Genomic DNA, 13,801 nt, shown 5'->3' on the forward strand with positions numbered 1-13,801 from the left:
CTCTTTCGGCGATTCGCGAAAAAACTATATCTACTTCCGTATTGTTCTCTCCGACGTACGCAATTGCAATCGAGCCAAGTCTCGCGAGAGATTTGACGTCAATTTGTATAGTGTACAGCATGCACATAAATGACTATCGCGAGAATTGAAAATGCAGGCAGACACAATCGAGCCCTAGTCTCGCGATAAATTTACGTCATTTTGTCTAGTGTACAGCAAGCAAAGCGAACACTCGCGAGAATTGAAACTTTTGCTACAGCAGACATACGCATTTTAATCGTGGTCACAAAGTTTGGTGTTGAAATTTATTTGCATCGTGGTCGAGACGTTCCGTGTTGCGCATTTTAATCGAGGTCTTATTTTATGGTGGTAGAGTTGCATCGCGGTCCTCATGGTCCCCTATTGACGTTAATTAAAATCGCCATCCCAGCGACGCATTCCGTGTTGTTGTTGATTTGCATCGCGGTCTCGACGTTCCGTTCCGTTCTCGACATTCCGCGTATCCATGCTCAGTTGTGATTTTTTGGTTGATTTTGCCGTATTGTTTTTTCAGAAACATACGAAATTCATCTAAGTTTTAAGAAACAATTAATTTCTCTACGCGAGGACTATTCAAGCTCGTTGTATCCTCGCATTAAATTTACTGATTTTCTGTAATACAGTTATTTATGTGGTTTACGGAAATTTTTGTGACAGCTTCAGGTAAAAAGGTGAATTTGACAACATGTCATTTCTGTAAGGTAATCATAGCGCGTACGTCTTGTGCAGGTGAACTCTACGGAATTTTCTGATATCAAGATGTTTGCTAAATTACAATGATACTCATACTAGTACTTAACGAGATTTCCTGTCTAAATTCCCGCAAATCACCAAGAAAATCTAAAAATTACTACACGTAATTAAGACTACATGTGGAAGTGTCGTTTGATGACGTTCCGAACGTCTCTGCCACATTTACGTGACGTCTTGTATGATGTGACAAAGACGCTACGTGTACTGATGGAACGTAATTATGTGTAACCAAACTTCTATTTAATCGCAGTCCAAACATTCAGTGTTGCTGTCATGCTGTTGATTTGCATCGCGGTCCCAACCTTCCGTGTTGCAGTTCATTTTAATCGTGGTCTCAACGTTGCGTGCTGCTGTCGATTTGCATCGGGGTCTAGCCCTGTGTACGATGCTGTGTGTTCCACTACAGCTAATCGCCCCGCTCACTCGCTTTGTGGTTAGCGGGGCGATTAGCTGTAGCGGAACACACAGCATCGTACGCAGTGCTACATCGGGGTCCAGAATCAAGCAATTTCCAGTGTTAAAATGAAGACAATTGGATACAAGGTTGATGTGTTGATAGTTTATTCTTGTGCATGCAACCGACATTGGAGATTATAGCATTATAGAAAGCTTTGTTTTCGTAAAATGTGTGGCTAATAAAATTTGTCTGTGGCTAATAAAATTTGAAACTATTCGCCACAGTGGCTAACAGCTTTCCAAAACCCAGCGCTAACACAGCTAATAAGTCACCAAAGTATCGGGAAAGTCAACTGCACAACCTAACCGATCGGTATTTCCACATGAAGGAGCGACTTTGCATAATTTTAAATATTGGTTATTTACTGTCCACTATCGAAGTTTGACATCCCATATATTTCCGTTATAGATAGATATATATTTGTTATAGATAACAGACTTGGAATATATGTTGAGTCCCATGTCAATACTAGACGTCACCACAACGAGGTACCTTGTATGTGGGCACGCTGGGTCTGCGTAATCGTCGATTATCCGATTTTTATCGGCGATGTTGGGACTCTAATACCGAGACTACACTTGTCAAATCGCTGGTAATTCTATCCGATAAATATCAGAGATTTCATCCATGAATAGAGCTGGCTCAACCCGGCGTTGTCAGTCTAACTCTAACTTTGATACAAGCACTGTACAAAAAGTCACATTTGTCATATGCTTTACCTGGGTGATACTAGACTTGTCAAACGCAGGTAAGTATATCCAATGTAGGTGCTACCGAAGATTTCACCACCTCATTGATCTGGTTCAGCCCGACATCGTCAGTCTGATTTTATTTACAATACTAGACAATAATAAAGACTTGTCAAACCACGGGTAAATATCCGATATATTGGAGATTTCCCCTCTCCTCATATCTGACTTAACAATCCTAATTTCCTGAAAATATCCGATATCACATAAAAGTGCAATGTCGCTGTATCCTAGTGTCTACTGTCTATACCATTGAGCATGACGTCGTGTCTTGTAAGATATGATTCCAGGTTTAGATGGATTAAAGCATATACTGCTGCATATGCAGCTTTGTTTGACCAGGAAACATGACGAGATACGACAGTTCTAAATTACCATGAGGGATACCTCTTCTGTTTTTAGCTCCATGGTATTACGAATCATCGTCTTTCCACAGTTTGTGGAGGGACAGTGTCAAAAGTTATGACAGAGGGACCGTGATACAAAGCGTAAAAGTTCTTAGAAACTCATGTCGATGCGATATGCAATGATGACCAGATGCTTTTACAGACCCAGCAAGCTAAAGAACTAAATTCCGGACTATCTCTATTAGTTTTAGGTTACTGATCTTCAGAGCAACAAGCGTTCGTAGCCAAATAAAGAACGTCAAAAAATGTTGGGATAGACGTTAGTCGACGTAGTCTTCTCGTGAACGTCCTTGAACCAGAACCGCGACCTTTATTTTTGATGCGTTGCGTTGTGAAAGGATTCATATATGTATCGAAATATACATATTCACGTGACTGAACTAGTTTCGTGGCTGGTACAATTTAGCTGTTCGAGGTTTTTGGGGGTCAAAGATAAGCATAACGTAAATGATTCCATTTTGTGGAGATGGTGAAACATCGCCTGCTGTACGTTCTGTTCTGAATAGAACCGCCGGTTTCCATGGTGACCATGCGACGTCTGGGCTGTTGCCCGATTTTCCCATCGGGTTTCTAATACATGTAGTAACTGACTCTCTTGCTCCATTGCTAGTATTGTTGAAAAAGGAGATCAGATGTACGAATGTACGAATCTCTCTTTTATAAAATCCTTCTTGACAAAGACTATACCAGCTGTTTTCTTGTATGTACGTTTCACTTCGCAAACGGGCTCAATTTGAAAATAATAAGCTAAACACAAGGGTGTAAAACATTTTACTTGGCACTCTACCAGCGGTAGCGAAGACAAATTACACGGCGTCCTTGTATGATTGACTCCTTACGACGTGCGCACTGTTGACAGTACAGTGGTCATGACTTTCTCTACCGCGAGTTCCACATATTGTCCATTTATATGTAGGCCTAATATTTCACGCAGGAACCTGTCTGAAGGGGCTTCGCTACACTACAGCGAGATTTTTCCAATCATAACTTAGTCAAAGGAGGTCTTTTTAAACCTCCTGTTTCGATCAAGTTTGCCTTCAAGTTGCTCTCTATTTTCGAATTGAATGTGCCCTGTCGCACAACCGTTTCCTTGCTATAAAGTTGCAGCTAATATTGGTAAAAAGACGTTGAGTGCAACCGCCCAAAACGCAGAGTCATGTTTTGGCTAGAGTTGGATATTTCGTCTTCACATCTGTGGAAAAGTTTGCAGTAATCTCGAACGAATCTATTTAGTTTTCACCACTCAAATTAACTATTTTATTGGTTTAGCTACTGTAATAGTGATAGTTGGGTTGAAAATGAGCTGATAGAGATGCTCAGCTTGTGAAATTATTGAGAAATTACAGGGACATGCTCGTGAGGGATTGTGACCAGAGAAAGATTTACGGACTGACCATTGTTTACAAGAGCGGAACTTCAATCGCAATTTTTGTGCTTGTTAGTCCAATCGTTCCGTATTAACATGGTTTCAACAATCGAAAGAGGAGTACATACATTTATGAGAGAGCGTGTGTCTATGGAATTATAGTACGTAATTTATTATCTTTGCAGACGTAACACCACCTTGCCTTGATTATATTAGGACAGGTTGATGCAGTGACATGGGAGTACATTGTCGTTTCTGACCTCCTCGCATGATATAAACATAAAGCTAGAACGAATGTCATAATTTGTTGATCAATGCCATCTACGATCATACATGAAAACAAGGGAGCAGCATTGAAAGTGCCACAAAAGTTATGCAGTTTTAGTCGTGGGTCGTCCTTGTGGACGATTGAAAAAACTATTTACAGTTCGAACGAACCACTGAAGTTGAAATGACTGGTAGAAATCAGAGCGTTCCAAGTTCACAGGCATTCACTTCTTGCATGATAGGACTACATGTAAATCGCCTTCCTGTTATCAAGTGCAAATCTTGAAAATCGAAAACATCTCGAGAAAATAGATCATTGTTTTTACTTGTCATCTGCGATGTGTTATGGCATCAACTTACCTAATCGTCACCGTCATAGTATCAGTTCTTCGACATCACTCTCTCAGATCAGTGATGTCATCTTTATTTGAGAAATTCATTAAATCCTCAATCTGAGTCAAACTCACAACGTCAGCACTCAGTCAGAGAAACAATATTATAGTGACAGGCCAGGCATTGTATTGCGTTATGTGAAACAGAAAGACATGATTTACATTTCCCTTTACGATTTTCGCGATTTTGTGCACAATTACTGTGAATTACTTTGGCAAGTTTACTCCCAACCTACCTTCCTGATCAGTACATAGCCAGATAGCCATTGTGTCACGTCATCTACAGGTCACCGTGTATTCAGCGAGCTTGACGTCAATTGACGTAGACTTGTCAATCGAACAGATTAACGTTAGAAGTGTCGGGCTCAAACGTTTCTCTGAACATGAACAGAAATGCTCAATATCGACAGAGAAATCGTAAAAAGGTTTAAATAGTGACGGTAACCCAAACCAAAAGTTTGTATCCACTTGCGCTTCCGTAGGCCATCCTACAAACTTCTTCAATCAATGTCGCAAGGTTGCTGCAGTGGCTGGTAGCAAGCCCTGCCACTCCCTTTTACTACATGTACTTGATCATTTCTCAACCTTTTTATATGAGAAAGAAAATTCATCGAATGTCTTCTTCATAGCCCTAAGGATCCATGAGACTATAACTGTATGTCGCGCTTGATTCGGAATTGCATTCGATCTTACAACCAGTCTTCCTGACAGTCGGTATGGTGTACAAGTGTCGGTATGGTGTACAAAAATACAAATCTATTTCAACACTAAACCATGCCATGTCTTATTATCTAGCGGGCAGCTATATCGCGACAGTGTCACAAATGCCACCGTAATGACTAAAATCAAAACATTCATGGATCGAGAGCGCAGAATGGGAGCGCAGATTGATAGCGCAGATTAAAATGCGCTAGCGCAGATTGGGGGCGCAGACTGTCGATTTCTGACCCCCCACATACCTGCATTTAGGCGACGGGGTGAGCAGGGTCAAAGATTCATGAAAGGAATGGAAAAACGTGTCATTTTCCTTACAATGCTGTCAAGGGAACTCCAGTTTCCCGTTGTTTTAACATCTTTTAATAGTTTTTTTATCATCTACAAGTAATTTACCAGGTTTAATGACCAAATATACTCTCCTAACCTTTCTGCCTTTGAGTTATGCTAGGGTAGGGGCTTATACACGGATGTTATGCATTTTCAAAAATCCTCTGAAATCAGTAGGGGGCTTATACACGAGCAGGGGCTTATACTCAGATTGGTACGGTAATATACATGCCAATCATAATGGCATGATGATCATTAGTTACTGCGGGTACATTTTCTGAAACTCCATAGCAGCAATCCACCTTGAATTGGCTTGGGCAATGAATTTTTGAATAATTCACCATATTGCGACATACTGTAATTACCATGAAATCTTGAGCAGCTTTGGAATCTTAGCTTCTTTTACATGCTTGGTTCTGACACAAACTTAAGATTTAGCAATCTGATGGATTTAGCTAGAAGCAGTCTATTTTTATTAAAAACTCAACTTTTCAATAAGTGAACTAACAAATTCTATGAAACTTATTTTTCTTATTCTCATCCTTTTGAATTTCCAATGGTTTTGATCAATTGTGTTTTACATCTCCTGAACTTCAGTCAGAAATTCTTCCAGCACTGAAATAACATGCTAGTGCACAGAAGAATAAACCTTAATATTGTGCACCCAATTTATTCTATTTGCAGGTCTCCTCCTCAAAGCTTTTGAGACACATACAGTATGACGGATAAATTAACAAAGAGTGGTCAGGTCTGAGTTGCTACCTAATACTAAGTGTATCTTTGTGCTTGGAATAAACTTTAACTTCATAATATCATATGACTACTAACAAATCTCCTTTCGGGCAGGACAAATATATTGGTACCTACCTATTGAACATGTTGCAACACTTCTTGTGTATGCCAATCTCCTTTCAAACCAAACAGCTGGATCTTGGAAGTTTTCAAGAAAGAAGTGTCTAAACACTGGATTGAACCGATCACATACATACTTAAAAGTTTCTTTTTTCTTTGATACCAAGCCTTTCTCATGAGCACCCTGCAAAAAAAAACATGATTCCCAGTGTTCGGAATGTGGTCAGCAATATCAATCTCTTTTCCTGTATATACTCATAAACAGATTGAAATTCTGCCACTTGCTTGACAAGTTTATAGTCGCGCCAGCGGCTTACTGACTACGCATGCGCTTATTCATAATATACTATGCGAGTAACCGGAAGTGTACCCTTCTTTCATGGGCGCCGCCATGTTTTTTTTTGAGTACTCGTAAATAAACAAATACGAAACAAATTATTATTATATAACATGCCATTTATAAAATATACCTCTTTTATTAGCCAGTAAATGTTATTATGCACCTTGTCGCTGATACAGAATATCGTTAATATAGATAAAGGGAGAAAACAGTCGTGCATATGAACGGTGGCATACGCAAAGAATGCTGGGATTGAATTATAGAAAAGCGCCCCTGCCCAGTGTCAATAATTAAATTCAAAAATTGCCAGTTTTTAGACGGAACGCTATAGTTTTCAGCTTGCAAGTGGAAGTTGGGCAGTGCGGTTACCATTGCAATGATAATGATTGCATGATACATCCCTTGTTTAACGCAATAGGCTGTTATCAATGTAAAACTTGCCAATTTTTGTCCAAAATTTTTACACGTTACAGAAAATCTATAGGCCTAACTGCACTGCCGCAGGGTTTGACGTCCGCGCGCGTGTACGTACGTGAACTGCTTTTATCAGAGGGAAAAAGTGGGCATAGGTGTCATATAAACGTTTATGAAGTAACAATTAATTATATTTTATCATGAATCAATACAAATTACATTGCCAATCTTACCCCTGGCGCGACACCAAGGGCTGAGCCCTATATAATATTAACTTAAATAAGTAAGAAATGGGCAGAGGAGATCAAAAGATTTTGACAAGAGCAGTATCAATGCACCAATGTCATAATTGTGGACTACATACATGGGTATCCACTGTGGTGAGATTGTTACCTCAAATGCAGGAAAAAGGTGTCATTGGCACACACAACAGACATATACAACACCTGTGCAATCTTTGATGAAAAAAAAGACTAAAAGTCACTAATTAATTTCTTTTTCAATTGGCCAGGATGATCCTACATTCATTTTGGATCTGCATTCCCAGGGTGAAAGATTCTGTGAGTTGTATCTCTGATGAGCTCCTTGGTTACTTCTTGGATTTCCAATCAGGTATTCACCCAATGGCATGGTACCCTCACACCACTCCAATACACCACTACGCTGAGACAATGGTATCACCTGTGAAGGATATATAATGTATAAGCTATTTCAAGTAAATTGCCACTGTTGAGAACAAATCTTGAGGCCTAATCATTTCCAGTTGACACATCGAATGAATACTCAATAATTTTTCTTATGACTGCTCTGCCTGAAAAACAGTGATATAGTAATTAGCATTTAACTAATGCACACCCATCAGACACCTAAATCTTGCTCACTGTTTTTCATCCAAGGCGCAAAATAGATAATGAAAAAATGTACAATTAAAACTAAGAGTTATAGAGCTATTTTGATATGGTGTTAGTCAAATGACAGCAGAGTGTACTCCCTGTAATAAAGAAATTGAATATTGTTCATTTGTCTGTTTCAATTTTTCATGTCCCTATGCAGTCTCATTTATTGGAAAAAGTGTCATTTATCTTGACGTTGTTATATTATTACTACCTTATATCTTCGTACAGTTAATTTTCTCTTCCTTGTTTCTGGATCTTTCTGTAGCAATTTATTGACCAATCCAAACATCTGTTGCATAACAGCATCCTGCCTTAGATCATCTCGACCCTGATAGTTAAGAGAATCAGACCTATATTTAAATCTAAATGTGAGTAAAGTAGACTGGAATATTTTTGAAGTATTTAAAATGTCTTAATTTTTGAAAAAAGTTTGAGGTCGAACGTCGGGAGAAAAACTACCATTGAAAATTGCCTGTCACAAATCATTAAAAACATCTGTGACATTGTAACCATTACAGATATGGATTCATGCAGGTTTTAGAGTTGGTGACTTTTCTTCTTCTTTGCTGTTCTCGTTAGTTGCCAGTCACCTCACTAAATCTGACCAACTGCCTGTAATAAGAGATCACGTTCAAACTTATGCATTGGCCAGAACAGCTGACCAGTTGGAAAGACATTCACAGCCGCCACTTGTTATGGATTGCAGGATTGTATTTACAACTGCAATATGTTTGGTTCCTGCAAAGCAACAGATTTGAGAACAATCTTCTGTAGCAGTTGGTCAGATGAAGTGAGGCAAATATCAGTAAATGGGAACAGCAAAGAACAAGCAAAGTTGGAAACATTGCCATTTCTACATCTGATTTGAATCAGACTGGGAATCATAGTACAGACATGCAACTTTTTATAAAACAGAAATTTCACATGTTCATAGTCAATTAGTGTACTTATGTCTATGGTTGCACAGGGAAATCATATTTAAATGCTACATCTAGGCTCCCACTGCACATGACAGAATGCACTACAAGCAATGTAACACTCACCCCTTGCCCACAGGTATTTACCTTGACTAACTGTTTTTTCTTGGTACCATCAGATGCAACACAAGTAACAATCTTTGGTAAGTTAATGCCACCAGCCAATCGGAATGTGGGTTCAAAACCCTTGACATACACAATGTTGTCATAGCAACAATCTGGATTGACAAGAAGTTCTGTAGTTGGCATGGCAACATTTTTCATCTCCTTGAGCTTTGGCAGCTGTAACTCTGAAGGCAAGTTTATTGGTCCTGGTGACAGAATAGAAATGTCATATTCAATGAATGTTTTCGCTGTAACAGGACTCGATGACTTGTCCTGTTCCAAATGAAAGGGTCAACAATGAGTCCTTTTGATGATAGAAATGAAAAAAGAATTAATATCATTCAGGAGTTCTGAAGTATTTTCCATGCTCATATTTCAGTTTAAGGAATGGTTAGGCCTGGAATGGGTAATTATTGGTTTAAATACATTACAAGCTATAAATGGCTGTTTGCATAGAATTAAGACAAAACATTACTTGTTTGTTTCTTGTACTGTTCAACATTGTAGTAGGCTAGCTGGATGTAGGCTTCACAAAGTGTCTCCATGGCTGATATGATAACTCCTTTCCTGTTTTGAAGTCTGCCAAGCATATTTTTTGCTGCTTGCATTCGGTCCTGAAATACAAGTTGTTCCTGTTTTCACTATGGAGTGAATGATTAGAAGCAAATTAATATTCACTATTGATACTTATCATTGATAGATTGGGATACAGAACAATGTTCATTAAGGTGGTTGGAAAGGCTAGAGCGTCAGTTATAAATTTAACAAAACTATCAAAATATAAAAGTAGTCAACATTCTCTGTGGAATAAAAAAAACTAGACATTTGGGCACAAAGGCATTGCAGAGTTATAGTCTGTTAAAACTTCTGAAAAACTGACCAAATAAGAAGAAGTTGGGGAGTCCTTAGTGTATTAACTATGGTAGAGGTCCCCTAGCTGTTAATAAAATGTTTGAAAAGGGAAAGTCATTATTTGCTGTTTTTCAGGAAAGTTTGACAAGGTGGTGCTGGCAATCAGAGTGAGTGACTGCTATTGTAAATGCATTTTTAGATTCTTTGAGTGTCAAAGAGGTGTCAAAAGTGAGATAACAAAAAAAACTGCTCTATGACTTCAAAGGAGGGGTGCAAATATGCCTTGTTTTCAACATTTTTGACAGAATAACAATTTCCTACATAATTGTATACCAATTTAATCCAACTTTGAAATGAGATATGGACATGGAATTTTACAGCCTATTATCAAGGTTACAGATAAGATTTGTACGGCACAATTTTCCTGTGTTTGAAGTACTTTTTGAAAAATCACATTTTGAAATTTGAAAGAATTTTTAATAATTTTTTGATATATAAACCCATGTAAAATCATAAAAACAAATTTTATTTACAAATCCTGCCGTACAAATCTTACAATAAATAGTGTCAACATATTTATAACTAATTTGGTAATATTAATACTATCCAATTACTATTAAATTCAAATATGTAAAAAAAATATAAAAAATTAAATTTTAATATTTACTGGTGTCATATTTCAAAATCATGGCTGCAAATATACAATTTTTATATTCTTTGGAGATAGTATTAACTAAGGGAGTTATCCTGAAAATTTGAACTAAATATCTTGATTCTAACACTTGAAACTTGACATTAACTCTGAGAAAAGAATTGGTGCAAAAATAGCCTTTCAACCACCTTAATACATTTAGCATAAATGTGATTCACAGTACTGTAGATGATTTTGAGTCTCATGTTGCTGTTTTTTAAATTTAAACTTTCCAAGATGTTGAAATATCTTTTATCATTCACAGAGAGTAACAGCATCATAAACACTGTATAGGTCAAATTAAGTTGTGTTAATGTGGTAGCAAAGGTACTTTCTCAGGTAGTGTGTAACTTAGGGACAGATATTTGGACTCTTAAACTTTTACAATTATTATTCTTTTGGTCTACCTCTTTAGGGGCTCATTTTGAAAATCTTGGGAGTAAATAACAGTTTTCAACTGTTTATTTTTATGAGAATTGAAAATAATGTATCCTCATAGACTTAAGACAGGATGGTGGTTATTTGAATTTCAAATGTCAGAAAAGATTGTTCTCTTATACCAAATTTTGAGTGTGACACCTCCTATATTTTGAAAGGGGAATGGTTTGAAGTTTCCTAATGGAAAGATTGGGCAAAAGTTTAAGAAGCAATGTCCATGGCATGTACCTGATTTTGCCACAACATTCCTGTTTCTATTTTAAGATTGGGCAATGTAGAAGAAATTAGGCTTAACAAAAGAAAGGAACACAAAAATCAGGGAACTGGGTATGTTTTCTTGTTCAGGAAGGCGCAGGCTCAGTTTGAGATTGTCTCAGTAATAGACATGAATAATGCGTGGAGGAAGGTAAGAGTACAAGTACTTTATCACCGTTCTTACAAGAACGTTTCCTTGCTCCCATCTTTTAGTCGTGCCTGAGCTTTTTGCATGTTCTTCTTGACAATTTTTCTCATGTCAGCAAGTCTTTCTCGCATCATTTTTACATACTGCGCAAAGTTTTAAATTCCTCACGTGAAATTTTCTCAGTCAACTGGTCCTTGATTACAGCTAGTGGTCCTCTTATATTTCAATGATATATTAACTCGAAAGGTGAGAAAGAAGTACTCACTTGCAGTACTTCTCTGTAAGCTAAAAGAAGGTACGGCAAATATCTGTCCCATTCTTTCGAGTCTTCTGCTACAAAATAGCCCTAAGATTCCATTAAATCTCTCCGTCAGTCCATTTTCTTGTCTGTGATACAGGCTAGTTGTAATCTTTGAGATATTCAATATAGCACACATATCAGTCATAAGACGCGACATGAAGTTTGTACCCTAGTCTGTCAGAATTTCATCAGGAAGTCCCATACGACTAAAAACTTCCATCAATGCCATAGCAACAGTTTCGGCTTCCTGGTCTTGAATAGCCAAGGCCTCGGGATACTGAGTTGCAGAATTCACGATCACTAAAATAAACTTGTTTCCATGTTGAGTTCTTTTCAACGGTCCCCACAATATCCAGTGCAATTAACTCAAACGGTATATTTTAATCGGCATCGAAACAAGAGGTGCTTTCTCAGATGCTCTCTGTCTTGCAGTTTTTTGACTTGGACCACAAGTCCTGCAGTATTCTGCAACATCCTTGAAAATAACAGGCCAGTAATAGTATTGTAGCAATCGTTGTTTAGTCTTTTTAATACCAAGGTGTCCTGACAGAGGTATGTCTTGTGACACTCTTAACAATGCATTGCAACATTCTGCAGGTACAACAATTTGTTTCACTTCACGCACCTTATGTGAATAAATCCACTTACGATACATATAATTCCTCATACCAGAAAATCCAGTTTGATTTTCCGACGATTGATTTGCATCTGCATGCTCTCACACCTTTGCAAGAGTAGGATCGGCTAATTGAAGTTCTCTTAACTTATCCCGATCTAACCTTAATATTTCAGCATATTCCTGCTGACATTTTAATCCAGTAAAATGTTCTTGGACACTTAAAAAAGTGACATCATCACCTTCCTTGTCATCACTGATGTCACTCATATCTGATGAATTCTCATCAAACAGTTTGTCAAGGGCTGAAGCATCATGGGAGGTATCATTACAATCACTCCCACTGTTTACATCATCCGCTTCACAATTGTGTGAATTGTCTTCATCAAACTATCTAGAGATACCCAGTGAATCATCATGCTTGTCATTTAACCCATTTACCTCTTGGATTTCATTGACTGTGTCAATGTGTTCTGAAGCATTGTTACTTTCATCAGGTGATTCTACTTCCTCATCCAAGTCATCATCACTTTGTTCCGCTTCACTGAGAGTCGGCGATTCCTCAACAGGTATTGCTCTCACAACAGACACCATCTTATTTCGCTTAACTATAGCCTCACGCTCATCTTGTGCTTTCTTTTGACGTCTTGTGACCACTAACGCACGGCAATCCTGCAAGGCTAGCACATCCTCGCCTAGCAGAACGTCTTTAAGTATGCCTTTCCATACCCTCATACATAAAGGTCCAGTGAAAATTTCAATTTCAATGTGGGCTTTGACAACAGGAGCCTTGGCACTGTTTCGTCTGCAAAACTAATATTGCAAGTCTCTCCAGGCAAATAGTTGGATTGTTGTACAACCTCTGGCTTTACCAAAGTTTGACAACAATCTGTGTCCCTCGAAATACTCACTGGTTTCTCCCAAGTAGATACTTATTACCAAATTCAGCCCAAATGTCATAGCCTTTGTCATCCTGACTTCTGACTTTGCTGAACCTGCATTTTTATCTGACTTTTGTTCCGGACAATTTCTTGCAAAATGACCAGTTTTCCCACAAGTATAACATGCAGCTGAGGACTTTGACTTCTCATCGCTCTGGGGATGAGTTATCAGACTTCTTTCCCTCACCCTTTTGCTGCCTCTTTTTATTGTTAAAACTTTTGAAACTTCTCCACTCATTCCGATTACTAGCAGCGCCAGTATAAGCAGATTTATATGTCTCACCAAATTTTATCAATTCTTTTTTGAGGACCCCTCTCCTTCAACCATGTTTGCATTTGTTTGGGTACGTCCTCAACCATTTGCTCCATTATAAATAGTTCACCCACCTGTACATAGTTTTTGTTACCACTGAAGGACAGAATCCCACTTGCTTCCATTCAGCGGTCAAAAGTATCAACAACAATATCACCCCTCATACAGAATGTCTCTTCATCTGTACG

The 13,801-nt window shown here is 38.2% G+C and overlaps 1 protein-coding gene across 1 annotated transcript in view; it reads right to left on the bottom strand.

The window, feature by feature from the left end:
- The window catches only part of LOC139142193 (serine-protein kinase ATM-like), a 44,477-nt gene that overhangs the window by 24,278 nt on the left and 6,398 nt on the right, over positions 1-13,801 (bottom strand). Inside the window, exons 9-13 of the mRNA XM_070712046.1 lie at positions 9,534-9,672; positions 9,041-9,264; positions 8,188-8,304; positions 7,603-7,761; positions 6,342-6,510 (exon numbers count right to left, since the gene is read on the bottom strand). Coding sequence (XP_070568147.1) covers positions 6,342-6,510; positions 7,603-7,761; positions 8,188-8,304; positions 9,041-9,264; positions 9,534-9,672 — 808 coding nt within the window. The remainder of the gene's footprint in view (positions 1-6,341; positions 6,511-7,602; positions 7,762-8,187; positions 8,305-9,040; positions 9,265-9,533; positions 9,673-13,801) is intronic.

Source organism: Ptychodera flava, chromosome 10 (assembly GCF_041260155.1).
Source record: "Ptychodera flava strain L36383 chromosome 10, AS_Pfla_20210202, whole genome shotgun sequence".
Taxonomy (NCBI): Eukaryota; Metazoa; Hemichordata; class Enteropneusta; family Ptychoderidae; genus Ptychodera; species Ptychodera flava.